This window comes from Sapajus apella, unplaced genomic scaffold (assembly GCF_009761245.1).
Source record: "Sapajus apella isolate SASKATOON/1434 unplaced genomic scaffold, GSC_monkey_1.0 scaffold6, whole genome shotgun sequence".
Lineage (NCBI taxonomy): Eukaryota > Metazoa > Chordata > Mammalia > Primates > Cebidae > Sapajus > Sapajus apella.
In genome coordinates this window covers 28,620,897-28,641,818 of record NW_022436946.1, presented here as the reverse complement: position 1 = coordinate 28,641,818, position 20,922 = coordinate 28,620,897, and the positions used below count along the sequence as shown (strand labels likewise).

Below are 20,922 nucleotides of genomic sequence, written 5' to 3'. Positions count from 1 at the left end.
GACTGGTGTATTTTGTACGGAGAACTGCTACTCTGGTGCACCGACAAAGCAGCCGCGCGGGACAAAGCAGAGGCGCGCGCTGGCCGAAACAGCCGCGCTGGCGACCCGTGGAGCTCCTCTGCCTGGGAATTTCCAATCTGTGGGCAATAAAAATGCGGCGTCCACTCACACTCTGCGCTTTCACTGGGAGCTGCAATCCTGAGCTGTTCCTAAACGGCCAACTTGGGTCCTCCTCCCTATAATTCTATTTTTAATAAAGAATTTATTTTTACTTATCTGTATGTCCTTCTCTCTGTATATGTATAGAAAGATGTCTAGAATAATTTTCCTCAGTACTAATAATGATACTTTTAGACTTTTAAGAAATTTCATTTCATCATATTTAATTATCTGCATTGATCAATTTATTTATAATAAAGATAAATTATTGTTTAAAAAACAGAGAATTGGCCAGGCGTGGTGGCTCACGCCTGTAATCCCAGCACTTTGGGAGGCCGAGGTGGGTGGATCACGAAGTCAAGAGATCGAGACCATCCTGGTCAAAATGGTGAAACCCCGTCTCTACTAAAAATACAAAAAATTAGCTGGGCATGGTGGCGCGTGCCCGTAATCCCAGCTACTCAGGAGGCTGAGGCAGGAGAATTGCCTGAACCCAGGAGGTGGAGGTTGCGGTGAGCCGAGATTGCGCCATTGCACTCCAGCCTGGGTAACAAGAGCGAAACTCCGATTCAAAAAATAATAATAATAATAATAAAATAAAAAACAGAAAGTTATGATGACTTTCAAGATTAAACAGTTAAACAGATGGCTGGACCACTTAATGAGATATACGTAAAAGATTTATTTGGTTTGTTTTTGTAGAAGGGGGTTTGAGATATCCAAAAGTTCAATTTTAAACATGTTTAAATGAGAAATGCATACATTGAGATGTCAGAAGGCAGCTGTATATATAGGTCTGGAGGCTGAAAAGAGAGGTTTCGGCTAGAGATAGAAATGAGGGCATCCACTAGCATATAAATGATACTTAATGGCAAATGTTTAAGTGGAATAAGTTAGGGGTAGAGCGTACAGAAAGCTAGGGTCCTTGGTCCTGGGCCCAGGACTAAATCCTGAGTATTCCAACATTCAGAGGTTGCCTAAAGAATGAAAAAAAAAAAAAAAGGAGAGAGAGAGAAACTGCAGCAATAGCAGTGTGTGATAGCACAGAAATGGAGGGACTTTTTCACACAGGAAAAAAAAAAATGGTCCACTATATCAAATGCTACTGACAGTTACAGTAAGATGAGAAAAGAGAAGAATGCACTAGATTCATTAGCATGGAAGTTACAAGTGATCTAGCGATTAGCAGGATCAATAGTTCTGACAGAATTATAAAGTCAATGTCAAATCAAAGCGAGCTGAGGAGTAAATACAGATGAGCAACTGAGGGCAGTCTGTACAGACCTATTTTGCTATTTGGTCAGTGGCTGCAAGGAGATGTAAGGTCAAGGGTATTTCTTTGTATAGTTTGTTCTATTTCACTGTAAGACAGGACATATGAAAGCATGTCTTCACACTAATAGGAATGATCCAGCAAAAAAAGAATAGGTTGGAAGAGGGAGAAAAGAGGAAGGGGTGAAGGAAGGAGACTAATCAAAGGAACACCCTTCTTGAATATTAGTCATTTACAATGTAAGATTTCTAAGACCTTGGCAAATTAAAATTCAGAACTTTAAATGGAATGTGATGCTGATCATGCCCCATTTCACTAAGCCTCATATTAGCTTCATCTGAGTGTTGTGATAAATAAGTTGTATCAAGCATTACCCTTAATGCTACTGCTACACCTTGAGGCAGAAGAAAATATAAAGTAAATGGAACAAGCAATGCTAAACATAGATTCAGACACATTAATGGATGATCTACTGAAGAGAAAGGTACAAGGAAGGCTTAACTAGAAACAAGCAAAAATACTGTGGGAATAAAAGAGAAACATATGGGTCAAAATCCCAAACACACAGAAACACAAGATATATAAATAATGCAAAGCTATGATCTAGATTTACCACCATTAGACATCAATGACCGATAACAGAAATCACAAGCTAAATGAAAGTAAATTATGACCTTAAAATGTATGACTTACAAATATACCTGAATTAAAGATTATTACGAATAGGAATCTGAAAACATAAATTTGTGAAAGAAAAACTTGTTTAAAAGTACCTAAGTTAAAATACAAACTTTTCCTCAAAAAGTGATTTTGTCATTTTCTCTTTTTGAATGTTGATATAAAACAAGCAAATTACTAAGTAGCATGTTTATGACTACTGAGATACTGAAAACATGAAGACAAAAATTATTTCATAGTAAAACACAAAAGCAGCATAGGTCAAGTAGATATAAAGAAAGGCATGAAGAATTACTATTAGAACCATTACTACTACTATTTTCACAGTGCTTTCTATGTACTAGGCACGATTGTGAGCCCTTTTAATTTTTTATATCAATTATGACAATAACTCTATAAGGAAAATAATGCAATTATCCTCCACTTTACAGATGAGTAACTCAGACCTCATCTAACACAACCAGTAAAGAGCAGGCAGTCTGACCACAAGGTTCATGTTGCTAACCACCATACTGCACTATATTCTATTACATCTACCAACAGTGGGATAGTAAATTCTTTACAGTAGGATAGAATGATAACATTTGGATATTACAAGAAAGCACACACTATGAAAATTAATGTATGTTATTCCCAGGAGCATTTCACTTCTTGAATTGCTTTTTATATAACTTTATAAAGGCCTATTGTTAAATCTTCTCCTAAAGAACCCTACAGAAAATATTATTACATAAAAGAAAGAAAACATACAGAAAAAAAAAAAAAGAAATTTACTCAGTATATCAACAAGGGGCCAAAATCAATGTTCCATAACTGCAAAACTGAGAAACATATTTGCTACGCAAAAGAAAATTCTACTGAATGCAGTTTTTCCTAGTTTCACACATCAATCTTGCTATCTGATGTATCTGAAACTATACATTAAAAATTAAAATTTAATGCGAAAACACATTTTGAGATAAAGGGCACACTACCCAAAGAACTATAATGGCAGCACCTTTGTTATACCTTATTTGAACAATAAAGTCCAAACACAAAGCTCATCTATTAATATACAGTTTTTAAAAAATTAAAAATGTACCATCAGAGAATTCTAACTTTAGAAAAATAATTGCTTTCTTTTCTAGGTAGTGAATTATCACCCTCAAGTCTAAAGAAGTTACTTTGCTAATAGGAAAAAAAGAAAAATCATGAAACTATGAAAATGAAAAATTTCCTTAATTCAGCTGCTTTTAAAGGTAACAATTTATAGGTAGGGAAGAAAATTATATGTTTACATATGACCAAAAGACTGCAAATTCACGAGTCCCTGTAGCCCTACCAACTATTCCTTATTTCCCATTTGAACATGGGAAATAAAATGTCAAGGAATATGAACTCAAGTGGAGAGATTTAAACTTCAGGCAAAGTAAAGGTGAAAAGCAATGATTAACGACAAAGAGCAAAACTTGGGTCTCAGGATAAATCATGCATTTCTAGGCCTCTTTTAAGGGTTTATTATGACAAGAATCTAACCAAATACCAACCCAGGGAAGGTCAAGTTGACTCCTGAGTAAACCAAATAAAATAGTTCTTAAAATGCCTCTGTTAAAGTAAGGAATGGGAGACACTATAATAATACAGAATCCGAATTCAGACAAAGTCCATGGCACAAAAATCTAATTGTCATAATTTACCTTGTCTATAACGTTACAGTAAGACAAATTACCTTTAAACATGCTTTCAAATATTAGCTAATTTTAAATACTTTTTAAAAGTATATAGGACAAATGCTTACTTGTTGTGGAATATAAAATATAATATCAAAAGTAAAATGTAGCACTTTACCTTAGACCAAAGATATGTGATTGTTCATAGTTGAATAAAGAATGAATCTTAGCTTCAGAATTCAAAATTATAAGTCTATCAATAATATCCTGAAAAACAGAGAAAATGTGAGACTGTACATAACTGGAATCATTTAAAGAAAATTAAGTCAACCAAAATTTATTTAGATTTGTGGCTCTCAAATTTGGCTTTACAAGGAAATCACCTGGGAAAGTATAAAAATAATAATAATAATGTTGATGCCTGGGTCCTAACCCTCAAAGATTCTGAATTAACTGTTCTGAGTGTGGCCTAGATTTACATTAGGACTGTAAAAGTTTCCACACTGAATCTAGCGTTCAGCGAAAGTTGAAAAACACTGATTTTGACCCTGCTCTGGCACTGGTGAGTACCTTATACCATTAATAAATACTGATAAAATTGCCAAAAATGTAAACTACTTTGAAAAACAAATATAAAATCCACAAATTAGAAGAATGAACAATGGATCCAAATATTTTATCTAGTAACTATTTGAGATTTTCTTAACAGACATTATCTGGCTCATGTTAATCAGTGGTTTCCAACCCTGGTTGAACATTAGAATCACCTAGGAAACTGAAAAAGATACACACATGCCCAGGCTCTACCCCTGGCCAACTAAATCATAATGTCTAAGGGTGGGATTCTGGCATTAATACTCTTTTAAAAAGCTCACTATGATGTTCCAGTGTGTAGCCAAGCCTTCAAAACCATCGATGCAAATGCACACAGAAGCTGATGATCGAGGTGCCAGCAGTTGTCCTAGCACTGACAATTTCAGCCAACCACACAATTTTGAAAATATTTCAAAGGCTCTCTTGGCTGGGTGCGGTGGCTCACACCTGTAATCCCAGCACTTTGGGAGGCCGAGGCAGGTGGATCACGAGGTCAGCAGTTCAAGACCAGCCTGGCCAACATGGTAAAATCCCGTCTCTACATGGTGGACGCCTGCAATCCCAGCTACTTGGGAAGCTGAGGCAGGAGAATTGCTTGAACCAGGAGGCAGAGGTTACAGTGAGCCAAGATTGCACCACTGCACTCCCGCCTGGATGACAGAGCAAGACTCTGTCTCGAAAAAACAAGCAAACAAAAAGGCTTTCTTTCTATACTGCCCTGCTTCTACATGTATCTTTGGGTTCAGGCCTAAGAAATTTATTCATAGACAAACATTTATGTCTCTCATTCCTCATTTTTCTGACCAAGAAACTTGCTACTCTCCAGTGAGTTTATATTCAGAATATTTCTATTACCAATAGGGCAAAAGAAGAAAAGTTCTGCAAAGGAGTAAAGTTACATATTTATTGAGGAATCTGTGGCATATGATACAAAGACTATTTCATCAAATAAAAAAAAAAAGAGGCAAGGGAATGAATTTGTAAAACAAAGGAAATAATGGATATTTCAAAATCACATTTGAAAAATACTAATCAAATACTGATCAATACTAATACAACTGGATTGTGAGTAAAGCTACCTAGTAAAAATTTGTGCCCAACACATAAGAATGCATTATCATTCTACAGATTATTTTGTAGAAATGTGTAAATAATACTAGCATGAACATTTAAATTGGTAAATATTAATAAACTACCAAGCAATGATGAATAAAAAGACTATTATTTTTAAATGATCTGTTGTTGTTATCTACTGCTTTCCTGGGCACTCCTTGCTTCAAACATTACAATAGAATGTGAGCTCAGCAACTCATATTTTACATTCCCAGCTACACAGTCACTCTCATTAATTGCACCACGACTCTTCCCATCTTCTCTAACCTCTCCACTTCTTCCTGAATTAGCTATATGACAGAGCCACACAGCGTATTACCATGACTTTTTTAAGCATCTGAATGCTATTAAATAAATAGTCTCTGCCCTGGACATAATGATGAAACCTGTTTACTATCTACCTGTTCTACAAATAGGTAAATGTTTTATTACTTAATAATTATTGTACTTTTAAAGAAATGACCTATTATCACTGCTGTTAACTGCACTTAATCTTCACAGAACAATCTAGAATTGGTTAGGTATCATTAACCTACCTGTACCTGAGGTGAGAGAGGTTGCTAATTAGCTCTATGGATAGTAGTTTCTAAAAGTATTATAATAAATATTTCTCCATTAGTAGGGAATTCAGATAGGTGACTGAAATTTGCACTACTATCTGAATATAAGGTAGAGCTCAAACTATTTGAGAGCCAGTGACATCCTGTAACTGAGATTCTAGTTCTGAATCAAGTACTAGGTACTGTTTGTTAGAATAAAAATGATAGACTGTATTATCAACAAGCTAATGGAAGAGTAGATTGCAGTAATCTATCAATGAGAATGCATTTTCAAAGAACAAATGTTATGGTAAATAATTTTTTCAAAGAAGAAGATTACACTGATGTATCACCACTTAAGGAATAAAACAAAACTCCTGGGAGGCCTTATGGAGAGCTTCTGTTTCTAAGCACCATAACATGTGTCAATTAGGGAATCAACCTCCTAAATCAAGAAGCAGCTTCCCAGCAACAAACTAGTGCAAGAAGACCTGAGACTTACAAAAAGTAGACAGAAATTCTGTATCTTTTTAAAAGATACTATCCAGCTTGAGAATAATTTCAATAACCTACTAGGTCAGACTGAGGCCATACTGGAAAAACAAAAAGGAACATCAATTCCATATAAAGATGTGTTGAATGCCTACTGTTTACAACTGTCCCTAAAACTATGTTGAGGCTATGCAATTGACTCCTTTTACTGAAGAAATAGGCAAGTTAAGTGTGAGGATAGGTCAACTGTTAATGTCCTGCACTTCCACTTCTAAAAGTGGCTTATCATATTAATAAAACTAAGCTAATCAAATTCATTCCTTGGGCTTTTTCAACATGGAAAAGTAGAGGAAAAGGCCGCTCTCCTATTTGGGGTTATAGAGAATTAAGGGGTGACCCCTCACACACACACCAAAAAAAAAAACACAAACACCAAAAAAAAAAAAAAAAGTCAAAAACAGATGTGTCCAGGTCCTAATCCCCAGAACCTATAAATGTCACCCTATTCAGAAAGCACCACTGCAGAGGTTAAGAGTCTTGAGGCACGTATGAGTTCATAGACATACCTGATACTGGGTAATTTATTTAAAAAAAAAAAGAGGTTTAATTAACTCACAGTTCAACGTGGCTGGGAAGGCCTCAGGAAACTTACAATCATGGCAGAAGGGGAAGCAAAAGCATCATTCTTCACATGACAGCAGGAAGGAGAAGTGCAGAGCCAAGTGGGAAAAGGCTCCTTATAAAACCATCAAATCTCATGAGAACTCACTCACTATCATGAGATCAGCATGGGGAAATCACCCCCATGATTCAGTTACCTCCTGTCAAGCCCCTCCCATGACACATGGGGATTATAGAAACTATAATTCAAGATGAGATTTGGGTGAAAACACAGCCAAACCATATCACCCTGGATTACCAAAGTAGATCCTTAATCCAAGACAAGTGTCCTTATAAGAGAAAAATAGAGGGAGATTTAAGATTTAGCCATGTAAGATAGAGGCAGAAATTGGATTTATATAGCAACAAGACATGAAATGCCTGGAAAAAACAAAAACTAAAGAACCAAAGGATTCTTCCCTGGAGCCTTGGGAGGAAGCATGGTCCTGTTGGCAGCTTGTTTTCAAGCTTCTGGCCTTCAGAATTGAAAACAATAAAATTTTGTGCTTTAAAGCTACCCAGTTTGTGGTAATATGTTATGACAGCCCTAGGAAACTAATAAAAGGGGAGAGTGCAAAGATATCAGTAGAGAATAACAGATAGCCCTCCTATGGGTAACGGAGGACGATGGAGTCCTCTGCTATACAGAATACCATTTAGAGAAGAAGAAAATAATTATAGAAAACATTTATATATCACTTACTACCTGCCAGGCAGTGATCTAAATGCATTTAGTCTTCACAACAACCCTGAGATGGAAATATTACTGCTCTTCTTTAAAAAAAACAACAACCCACTTCATTGAGGTATAATTGACATGAATAAGCTGTACTAATAACATATAAACTTGATGAGTTTGAAGACCTATGAAATCATAACCACAATCTATGCCATAAGCCAATCCATCACCTTCCAAAGTTTCCTCCTGCCTTATTTATTATTTTGTGTCTGTGAGAGATAAAAACATTTAGCCTGAGATCTGCCTCCTTAGCACAGTATTGCTAACTACAGGCACTATGTTGTATAGTAGATCTTTAGGATTTAATTATCTTGTATAAATAAAACTTCATACCCTTTGACTAACACTTGCCTGTTTCCCCCTTTCCCACTCCTAGCCACCACCATTCCACCCTCTACTCTCTACTGTAATGGACACCCAGAGAAAAAGCAGCAATCAGAATAGTCCAACTCCTGTTGAGCTCTGTCACTGACTAATTAATCATAGTGTTCCTAGAAGTGACACTGATAGGAAGCCTATTGCATTCCTACTTCATTAATATAAGCAGAAAACTTCTTGGTTGAACAGACAAAAGACTAATTTGAATTATAAAAACAGAGAATCACAGCCCTTCAATCAATTTCCAGACTTCAGCCAGTTTACAGACCCAGAATCCCTTGAGTGAAGAGGAGACCAGGTCCCTTTGAGAAAGGATCTCACTACATTACTAACAGTTTATGCTGTGAATCTTTCTCCTACCCTTCCCCAAAGAGATCTCCAGCCTTTTACCCAGGGCAACTGTGCAGAGGGGAAAGGGAAATGATAAGACAACTGAGGGACTACTAGACACTGACTCTGAGCTGAAGTTGATTCCAGGGAACCCAAAATGTAATTGTAGTCCTCCAGTTAAAGTAGCAGCTTATGGCCATAAGGTAATTAATGGAGTTTTAGCTCATGTCTCACTTACTGTGTATACAGTAGACTCCAGACTCATCCTGTGGTCATTTCCCCAGGGCCAGAATGCACAGTTGGCATAAACATGCTTAGTAGCTGGCAGAACCCCCACACTGGCTCCCTGAGTGGTAGGGTGAGGGCCATTATGGTGAGAAAAACTAAATAGAAGCCATTAGAGCTGCCTCTACCTAGAAAAATACTAAATCAAAATAATATTGCATCCCTGGAGAAACCATGAAGATTACTGCCACCATCAAGGACTTGAAAGACACAGGGTGGTGATTCCTAACACATCCCCATTCAACACTCCCATTTGGCCTGTGGATCTTGAAGAATGCTACTGGATTACCCTAAGCTTAACCAAGGGGTGATTCCAATTGCAGCTACTGTACCAGATACGGTTTCACTGCTTCAGTAAATTAACACATCTCCTGGTACGTGGTATGCAGCTATTGACTTGGCAAATGCCTTTTTCTCCATTCCTGTCCATAAGGCCCACCAGAAGCAATTTGTCTTCAGCTGGCAAGGCCAGCAACATACCTTTACTTTCCTACTTCAGGGGCATATCAACTTTCTGGCTTTGTGTCATAATCTTATCCAGAGAGAACTTGATCCCTTTCTGCTTTTGTAAGGTATCACACTAGTTCATTACATTGATGACATTATGCTCACTGAATCCAGTGAGCAAGAAGTAGCAAACACACTGGACTTATTGTTGAGACATTTGTATGCCAGAGGATGGGAAATAAATCCGACTAAAATTCACAGATCTTCTACCTCAGTAAAATTTCTAGGGGTCCAGTGGTGCAGGAACTGTTGAGATGTTCCTTCTAAGGTGAAGAATAAGTTGCTGCATTTGGCCCCTCCTACAACCAAGAAAGAGGCACAACACCCAGTGGACCTATTTGGATTTTGGAGGCAACACATTCCACATTTGGGTGTGTTACTCCAGCCCGTTTATCAAGTGACCTGAAAGGCTGCCAGTTTTGAGTTTGGTCTAGAACAGGAGAAGGCTCTGCAACAGGTCCAGGCTGCTATGCAAGCTGCTCTGCCACGTGGGCCATGTGACCCAGCAGATCCAATGGTGCTTGACGTGTCAGTTGCAGATAGGGATGCCATCTGGAGCCTTTGGCAGACCCCCATAGGTAAATCACAGCAGAGGCCTCTAGGTTTTGGAGCAAGGCCCTACCATCTTCTGCAGACAACTACTCTACTTTTGAGAGTCAGTTCTTGGCCTGTTACTGGGGTTTAGTGGAAACTGAACGTATAACTATGAACATATAACTATGGGTTCAAGTTGACAACAGGTGGACTTGTGATAGTTAATAGTGAGTGTCTTGACTGGATTGAAGGATGCAAAGTATCCTTCTAGGTGTTTCTGTGAGGGTGCCACCAAAGGAAATTAACACTTGAATCAGTGGGCTGGAGAAGGCAGCCCCCCCTCTTAATCTGGTAGACACAATCTAATCAGCTACCCTTGAATATAAAGCAGGTAGAAAAACATGAAAAGGCAAGATTGGCTTAGCCTCCCAGCCTACATCTTTCATCCAGGCTGGATGCTTCCTGCACTCAAACATCAGAATTCAAGTTCTTGAGTTTGAGACTTTGACTGACTCTACTTGCTCCTCAAACTTGCAGAAAGCCTATTGTGGGAACTTGTGATTGTGTAAGTTAATACTTAATAAATTCCTCTCGTTATATATATACCTATCCTATTAGTTCTATCCCTCTAGGGAACCCTAATACACTAGGTACATAACGAAAGGAATATAAACCTTTCAACCAAAAAGACGCATGCATATAAATGTTCACTGCAGCACTATTCACAACAGCAAAGACATGGAATCAACCTAAATGCCCATCAATGACAGATTGAATAAAGAAAATGTGGAATATATATACCATGGAATACTATGCAGCATTAAAAAAGAACACGATCATGTCTTTCAATGGGAACACGGATGGAGCTGGAGACGATCTAATGCACAAACAGAAAATCAAACACCACATCTTCTCACACATAAGTGAGAGCTAAATGATGAGAAGTCATCAACACAAAGAGAGGAACAACAGACACTGGGGCCTACTAGAGGGTAGGGGATGGAGGAGGGAGAGAAGTAGAAAAGATAACTATTAGATAGTAGGCTTAGTGCCTGGGTGATTAATAATCTGTACAACAAATCCCTATAACGTGAGTTTACCTATAAACAATCCTACACTTGTACTTCTGAAGCTAAAATAAGAGTTATTAAAAAAAAATACAAAAAGAAAACAAGATCAAAGTGTTAGGGAGGTAAAATCTAGCAGATGGTAATTTATTGCCTATAGAGAGGGAAAAATCAATAATGATTTCCAGGTTTCTGGTTCATTAAGTTGTGTGGCTAATAGTACCATACACTGAGAAAAACAAGAAACAGAATTGATTTGGGAAAGAGAAAACATTACATTCAGCTGTAGACACAGTAAGACTAAGATGCCTGTGACTGTTCCAGATGCGCATTGTCTGGTAGGATTCTAAATATAAAACGGGCAGGCAAGTCATATAGGTCAAAGAGTTGTCAGTGCGTAACCGAAGCCATGGAATTGGATGAGATCATTCTGGTGGCCACAGGACAAACAAAAGAAGAGAAGTCTACAAAGACAACTCAGCTGGAGAGACCAGAAAAGAAGGAAGAGAACAAAAAGTAAGTAATCCTGCAGCCATAAAAACAAAGAATTACAATAAGGAGTGGACAAACCATGTCAAATAATCCAAAGTGGTAAATTAAGTTAAAGGAGGTGGGGATGTGATACGATTTGGTTGTGCTCCCACCCAAATCTCACCTTGAATTGTAGTTCTCATAATCCCCACATGTGATGGTTAATACTGAGTGTCAACTTGATTGGATTGAAGAATGCAAAGTTTTGATCCTGGGTGAGTCTGTGAGGGTGTTGCCAAAGAAGATTAGCATTGGAGTCACTGGGATGGGAGAGGCAGATGAAGCCTTAATCTGGGTAAACACCATCTAATCAGCTGCTACATGTTTAAATCATGACAGAAAGCAGTGATCTTTCTACAGCGTTAAAATATAATGCCTTTGGGAGGAACATAGTAATATAACTGCTGTTAAGTATCTTAAGACTAAATAGAAAACCAGTTTTTCCATAAGTGGAAAGATATATTTGAATACGCCCTGCAGAGACACATGAAAACTTAAGAGAACAAACATCTAAGCTATCATTTTGGACTATATCATAAAACTAATTTGTACTTGTTTCCCATAACCAACCTCAATAAAACCAGTCATATTAGGGTAATTATTTTCACTGGACACATACAATCTGCTAGATTGATATATGTTTAAGACAGCCTACTTTCTCTAAAGTACACCCATTGTGGTGGAAAATATAGGCAAATAAATGACTATAAAACTACAGGTATACCCTGCTTTCTTGCATGTCACTTATTGTACTTTGCAGATAATATGCTGTTTTGCAAATTTAAGATGTATAACAAGTCTACTGGTGTTATTTTTCTAACAGCATGTGTTCACTTTGTGTTCATTTTGGTAATTCTCACAATATTACAAAGTTTTCATAATTATTCTGTTATGATAATCTGTGATTAGCAATCTTTGATGTTACTATTATAATTATTTTGGGTCAGTAATTTATAATTAAATTACTATTATAATTATCATGTGTTACTCCAGGAAACACATGAATGATAACAAAATGAAACAACGTTATTGCTGATATGAAGAAAACTTGAGTGATCTGAAGGAAAAAATCAAACCAATTACAGTATTCCCTTAAGCCAAACCCTAAGCCAAAGAAGGTTCTAACTCTCTTTAATTTTATGAAGGCTGAGAGGAATGAGGAAGCTACAGAAGACAAGTTTGAAGTTAACAGAGGTTGGTTCATGATATTCAAAGAGAGAAGCTGCTTCAACAACACGAAAGTACAAGGTGGAGTGGCAAGTGCTGATGGAGAAGCTGCAAGTTATCCAGAAGATCGAGCTAAGATAATTGATGAAGTTAGCTACATTAAAGAGGTTTTATTTCTTTTTTTTTCTGTTTTTTTTTTGTTTGTTTGTTTGTTTTTTTGAGATTGAGTCTTACTCTATAGCCCAGGTAGGAATGCAGCGGCATGATCTTGGCTCACCACAATCTCCACCTCCCAAGTTTGAGTGATTCCCCTGCCTCAGCCTCCCGTGTAGCTGGGATTACAGGCACATGCCACCACGTCCAGCTAATTTTTGTATTTTTAGTAAAGACAGGTTTTCACCATGTTGGCCAGGCTGCTCTCAAACTCCTGACCTCAGTTGATCCACCCGTCTTGTCCTCCCAAAGTGCTGGGATTACAAGTGTGAACCATGACGTCTGGCCAAGAGATTTTCAATGCAAACAAAACAGTTTATATTGGAAGAAGATATCATCTAGGACTTTCATAGCTAGGAAGGAAAAGTCAATGCCTGGATCCAAAGCTTCAAAAGATAAGCTAACACTCTCGTTAAGAGCTAACGCAGATGGTGACTTTAAGCAAAAGCCAATGCTCATTTACCATGCCAAAAATCCTGAAGCACTGAAAAATTATGCTAAATCTACTCTGTCTGTGCTATACAAATGGAAAAATACAGTAAATGACAGTACATCATCTGTCACTGCATGGGTTTACTGCATATTTTAAGCCTACCATTGAGAACTACTCCTCAATAAAAAGATTCCTTTCAGGCCAGGTGCGGTGGCTCATGCCTGTAATCCCAGCACTTTGGGAGGCTGAGGTGGGTGGATCACGAGGTCAAGAGATCAAGACCATCCTGGCCAACATGGTGAAACCCTGTCTCTACTAAAAATGCAAAAATTGGCCGGGTGTGGTGGCACGTGCCTGTGGTCCTAGCTACTCAGGAAGCTGAGGCAGAAGAATCGCTTGAACCCAAGAGGCAGAGGTTGCAGTGAGCCAAGACTGCGCCACTGCACTCCAGCCTGATGACAGAGCAAGACTCCCCATCTCACAAAAAAAAAAAAAAAAAAAAAAGATTCCTTTCAAAATACTACTGATGATTGACAATGCAACAGGTCACCCAAAGCTCTGATGGAGATGTTCAAGGAGATTAATATTGTTTTTGTGCCTGCTAATATAACATCCATTCTGTAGTCCATAAATCAAGCAGTAATTTTGACTTTCAAATATTTAAGAAGTATATTTTGAAAGGCTATAGCTGCCATAAATAGTGATTCTGCTGACAGAACTGGGCAAAGTAAATTGAAAAACTTCTGGAAACGATTCACCATTAAGATGCCACATCTGTGATTCATAAGAAGAGGTCAAAAGATAACATTATCAGGAGTTTGGAAGAAGCTGATTCCAACACTAATGGATGACTTAAAGAACTTCAGTACTTCAGTAGAACAAGTAACTACAGATGTGGTGGAAATAGGAAGAAAACTAGAATTAAAGGTGGAGCCTGAAGATGTGACTGAATCGCTGCAATCTTAAGATCAAACTCAAACAGATGAAGAGTTGAGTTGTTTCTCATGGATGAGCAAAGATGGAATCCACTCCTGGTGAAGATGCTGTGAACACTGTTGAAATAACAACAAAGGACTTAAAATATTACATAAAGTTAGTTGATAAGGCAGTGATTGGGTTGAGAGGATGACTTCAATTCTGAAAGAAGTTCTACTGTGGGTAAAATGCTATCAAAAAGCATTAAATGCTTCAGAGAAATCTTTCATGAAAGGAGTCAATTGATGCAGTAAACTTCACTGTTCTCTTACTATCAGCAATTGCCAGAGTCACCCCAGTCCTCAACAACCAACACACTGATCAGTCAGCTGCCATCAACAACGAAGCAAGATTCTCCACCAGCAAAACAGATTACAACTCACTGAAGGCTCAGATGATGATTAGCATTTTTTAGCAATAACATATTTTTAATTAAACAATAAACTTTTTTTTAGACATAATGCTATTGCACACTTTAGACTACAATACAGTGTAAACATAACTTTTATATGGGAAAACAGAAAATTTATGTGACTTCCTTTATCGCAGTTTTCATTTTATTGGGATGGTATGGAACTGATTCCACAATAATTCTGAGGTATATCGGTACTTAAGAAGCGCCAACATACAAGGAATCACAAAATACAATTGAAAAACATCACATTCTTTTCAAATACAATTGAAAAGAAGATAAGATAATCTAAGTTAATGTTAAATGATAGAAGTGCCTATCTTTGTATTTCATGTCATATTAGTTATTAAAAGTTTCCCAAAATAGATACAAGTCTTAAAATCCAAGTATTTAGGGTTAACAGTTTTAAAGGTATTCAAAAGAGCAAACCTATGTTTATAAAAACAATATTACATAGGACGAAGTGAACAGAAAATGAAAAATAATTATTAATAATGAAATTTCAGTATCAAGTAACTCTTTGCTAATCCTTATATGCATAAATACATATGTTTATGTGTGTTTAATTCATAAATGTACCCAAAGACAAGGAACTAAATATCCCTTAACGCTTAAAACAAGTTACTCATCTGTGAGTATTAGTACAACATAGGTCTCAAATGAAATAAATTTGTATATACTGCCCTCATGGGGCAATACTATGTAGTTCATTAAAATACAAGGAGAAAATATACTGGACTCCTTGGATACAATTTATTCCTAATTATCCTAGCCAATGAAGGAGCGTCACTGGTTTGACTAATAATGTAATGAGTCATTTAAAAATCACTCATACATATACTTCTATTTATGCTAAGTCTCTTTCCTGGTTGGAGTTAGCCTCATATTCTGACAGGTGTTGGGAGTGCTCGGTGATCTGGATCAAAGATTCCATGCACAGAAAACTCAAAAGTGGATGTAATTCATGCACGATTAATCAAATCAGCCCTTAAATGCCATGACATAATGCTTCTTTTTTCTCTTTTTGGTCAAATTGCATTTCTACTACCAATCTCAAATAGTAGCATTTATAACACAGAAAGATTCAAGGAAAATGACTTACAATAACACATGTTGGGACTTCACGAAGAGAATATTCTGCTTTATTAGGAAGCTCTTGATTGCTTACCAGTTCATAAATAGCAGGATAGGATAACAAGCTCACCAGTGCTAAAAAAGACTAGAGGGAAAGAAAAAAATCATTCAAATGATTCATTTTTGTTAACCACATCCACAGAGAGTCATTAATATACTTTTATATCTGTGTGACTTTGAGGGCTAATTTTTAAATATACCTAATTCCCACTAATTTGCAATATGTACATATATGATAAGTACAAAACAGTTAACATGCACAGTGAAAATCTATAAGCTGACAATGCATGATATAACAAGCATTACACACATACATTAATTTGGAATATGCTTTAAAATATCACATGTCTCTTAAAAGTTTGGTTCTGACAAAAAATTCAATAATCCACCTTTTTCATTCTTTGCACTGTCATATCCAACATGTAAGAAAATGCAAGAGAATAATACTTAGGGGCTCTGGGGCAAAATAATAAATTCTATGTATTTTTGCCTTCCGACCGCAAGGCTATCTTTTAACTACTTTCGCTGAAAATCCCACTAACCTAAATATGATAGCTGATTTTTAAAAGCCAGGGCTTTTCCTATCAAAGCTAGTTCATTTTTCTGGTGCAATTTTGCCAATCTCTCCATGAAATTTTTAAGCTCTTCACTCTCATTGCATCTTACTAAACGCCACTAGAATATTTTTCTCAGGCACATTCATTCTTTGGCTCCCCAGCTCAAAAGCATGCTGTGGTTGCCCATCACTAAACATCAGAATCTACACTCCTTAGCATGACTTTCAAGGCACTTCACTAATTGACAAGATTCTTCTCTTCACAGTCTCAAAAGCCTCATTTCCTAGTGTTCCTCAGCATGAAGTCACTACTTCAGTCAATCAAATCTGGCTGTGGTCTCCTTCAATAGGCTGCCACCTATACGTACTTTTAAAAATCCTAACACGCTTCTCCTGCCCTTCACTTACTCATTATCCCACTTGATACACTTTCAAAATATGACACATCTTTTCCGAAGACTTTCCAATTACCTCCATCCACATCTAGAAGCCCTATATTCTGTCAATACTTACATCTTTTGCTTGCATTATATTAACTGTACTTACTTGCAACTATAAAGTTTTCTGCTTGACATTTTCTAAACATTTTTACTGTACTCAGAAACTTCGAGAACCAGGCATACTGAGATATTTCACTAGAACTAGAAATTTGAAAATTGAGAAAATTAAAAAGAACACTTAATTCAATCTCATGTAATACATGAAAAAAAATGAGGTCAGTGAGGTAGCTTGGCCAAAGACACACACTCAGAAAGGTGTGCAGAAATAATCTGTATTTTCTTATTTCCAGACTCAAGTTACTCATTAAAAATTATCATCTTCAGACACTATTTGATACCGACACCCTTGTTCCACATCCTTCTTGAAGACCTGGAAAGTCAAGTCCATTTTTTATCTCCTCCCTTATTACACCAAAATGCAATGCTATTTAACAAATAACAGTAGCTACATAATGAATATATTTAATATACAGTGGTTTTTAATAAAGGCTATTTCTGTATAAAACATGAATTCACATTAAACTTTTTAAAATCTTTTTCCCTAAGATACAATATTCCATGAATTGATGAATTTCTAATCAATTCAAGAAGAAAATAATCCATTATTAAAAGCTAATAACTATTTGAATAGTAATAAAGTTATCATAAAGAATAACTAATATAATGAATTAGTTGCCATTGAATGAATGCCTATGTAAAGAGAACACTGCATGAGAAGTACATGCTATTGAAAAGGAAGAAAAAAACCTGCCAAGGAAGGAATGCTTGAGGAATATGTCTATTAATTATATATAAAATGAACTGCAGAAAAGCTGGAGGATGCATAGTCACCCAGGAAAATACTGTATAAACTTCTCTAATCACCATGTATTAACTAGAAAGATGATTAATAAAACAGATTTCATTATAGCTTTATTTTTAATCCAATTTAGTTTATCCTGAGAATATCGATGAACCAAAACACACAAGCTAAAAATGCTTTATAATTTAAATATCCAAACATGTTTTAGTGTCCTTAATATTAATCCAGCAATATTTGGATACTAACATAAGTAAATCCTTTCATAATTTTATATTTAAAGAATCTTTTCTGCCACAATCATGAAAGATTACCAAAAACAGCCTTTAATAAATGTCTATTTTGGTAGAAAAAAATATATATATAATCTTTATAAATCACATGTCACTAGTATATTGTGCATTTTTGGATTATTTATACATGAATAATTCAATTGATTGATTATGAAACCTCTCTCCACCTAAGAAATAAAATGATGTGGACCACATATAATCAAGACAAGATGTGATATGCTACTCCAAGCAAATCAAGTATAACTTTAGGTAAAAAAATAATAGCTGTGTTTAAACTAAAACAACCTGAACAGAATTTTAAAGAAGTTGAAAAAATTTCAGCAGCTTCTTTCTGAAATGAAATAAATTCACATTGGGCATCTTAAAAGATGTTAGCTCACTGCAAAATTGTGATGTATTAAGCATTTCGGGAACAAAAATATATACAATGTAATTATTGGTCCCCACAAAAATACTTTATAAGATGTTGCTAATATCAGACGTTTATTATTCTAAAATTTATACTAGCACAAAACATAAATCTATGTCATCAATGTTTTGAATAGAAGAATGAAATTTTATGCAATAATGATAAGGCAACTAATGAAAAGTCAAAGTTTGATATATTTTTAAGACTAAAGCATAAATTAATTCCCCAAGTCAAAAATGTTTTCTTACAAACTAAAATCTTTCAGGTTGACAATGATCTTCTATTCACTGATTATTCACTATGTTAGTGCCAGCTGCTTTTCAGTAATTGTGCCAAATGCTAATAAAAATATAAATAAAGGCATAGTCCCTGCCCTCAAGGACTCATAGTGTAGGGCAGGACAAATACACCATTAAATCACTTAAAATAGTGCCTAAATGTTCTAATGTTAATACAATATGGAGAGCAATGGGGGGATATAAAGAAGAAGACACTCTTCAGCAGTGTAGGGAGAGGTGAGAGGTTAAATCTGTATACGTAGCAGGCGAGTAGTCAGGCAGAGATGCGCTACGTTATGAGTTCTATCTTTAGCCTCTAGGGAAAGAAAAGTGCACAGTGTTTTGAGAAAAGTAGTGGAAATCAAATTTTACATTTTAAATAGAATGCTCTAAAGAAAAATGGTTTTGAGGGTAGACACTATAAGGGAATAAAGAAAATAAAATTTGGAAGTTGTAAGTCTGACAGAGATACTTTATACCTATCAGAACAGAGATGTATTAAAAACATGTCATTGACAGAATAATCAGATAATTACTCAAAAGGATAGTGTTCACGGAATACATGTCTTAGGAGTAAAGGAAAGGTCAGTGAAGACTGTGTATATTCTATTGACAGAATAATCAGATAATTACTCAAAAGGATAGTGTTCATGGAATACATGTCTTAGGAGTAAAGGAAAGGTCAGTGAAGACTGTGTATATTCTATTCTTTAAAGTAATATGGACAAGGAGAGAAGGAAGACTGAATAGTGATAATAGTTTCACTGCTATCATTATATGAGCACTAACATTTGGCCAAATGCCATAGAATCAATACTTATATACATTATCTATTTTAATCCTTAATATGTGCAACTGTAAGACAGGTATCATTTTAAGGAACAGCTAGCATCTGAAACCAAGTCTCACTGACTCTAAAGCAGAGGCGTCCAATCTTTTGGCTTCCCTGGGCCACATTGGAAGCAGCAGCATTGTCTTGGGCCACATGTAAAATAGAGTAATAGCTGATAAGCTAACAAAATAAAAATAAAAATTGCAAAAAAAATCTCATAATGTTTTGTAGAGAGCCAGAGTAGCCCATCCCCTCCGTGGGGTCAACAGCAAGGCTGCTGTGAACTTTGGGTGAACTCCAAGAGAAATGAAACCATAATAGGGGAATGCGTGTGTCTCGGAGAAGAGCAGTCGGACCTAGCGAAAGATAACCAGCTTTCACTGACCTTGCTGCAAGATAGTTGTTAGCTGAGGTATGTTAACTGAAGTATGAGAATTACAACCACAGGCTGTTCTGGATAACTGCACCCTCCCTCTGCTATGTGCTTTGTGAACATAGAAAATAAAGTATTCTGAGGCAGGATGGGGCCAAAGAGACTGACACCATCAGCTTTTTGGACCACCTGGCCCAGCTATATCTGTATCGGTCTGTATGTCTTTCTTTATCCCATGCCGTTCCCTCTTAGTCTTTGAACCCTTGTGCAGTGTGGGACACAGCACACGCCAGAATGTTTTTAAAAGGTTTATGAATTTGTGCTGGGCCACATTCAAAGCTGCCTGGGCCGCATGCAGCCCATGGGCCTCAGGTTCAACAAGTTTGCTCTGAGGTCTCTGCTACCATGTAAACCACCAGAAGACACTAGGAAGGCTCTTAGATTGAGGGAGATAATCTTTTGTTTGGGTTGGTGGAGTGAAAGGGGTGTTACTTGTTTTTTGATGAAAGAAGCAAGCCATCTTCAAATAGTGTTACATCTTTTTTTCCAATCTGTATGCCTTCTCTTTTTTTCTTGCCTTATTATACTTACATAATATAATGTTAAATAAAAGTGGTAAGAATCAACCAAATTTAGAGTCAATATTTCACCATTAAATATGATACAAACTGTATGTTTTCCAAACACATCATTTATCAGATTATGGATTAAGTCTTTGAGTTTTCATCATATATGTGTATGAAATTTAGTCAAACATTTCCACATCTGTTGAAATAAACTTAAAGAGTTTTCTTTGTATTCTTTAATATGGTAAGTTGTATTTTCACACTGAAATGTATAACCAACTTTGTGTTCCTGGAATATACCCACTTGATCATAATAAATGGTCCCTTTATATACTGCTGAATTCCAATTGATAATATGGAATTTTAAAAAACATTTTGTCTATATTCATCAGGATATAGATCTAAAATTTTTTTTTTGGTGATTTTTTTATATCAGTGTTAGGCTGGCCTCATA

The 20,922-nt window shown here is 36.3% G+C and overlaps 1 protein-coding gene across 6 annotated transcripts in view; it reads right to left on the bottom strand.

Moving 5' to 3' along the window:
• TBC1D32 (TBC1 domain family member 32) overlaps positions 1-20,922 on the bottom strand; it is a 244,204-nt gene that overhangs the window by 114,877 nt on the left and 108,405 nt on the right. For all 6 annotated transcript variants that reach the window (XM_032274914.1, XM_032274917.1, XM_032274915.1 and 3 more), the window contains 2 exons: positions 15,831-15,947; positions 3,938-4,026 (listed from right to left, as the gene is read on the bottom strand). In XM_032274914.1, the coding sequence (XP_032130805.1) occupies positions 3,938-4,026; positions 15,831-15,947 (206 nt within the window). The remainder of the gene's footprint in view (positions 1-3,937; positions 4,027-15,830; positions 15,948-20,922) is intronic.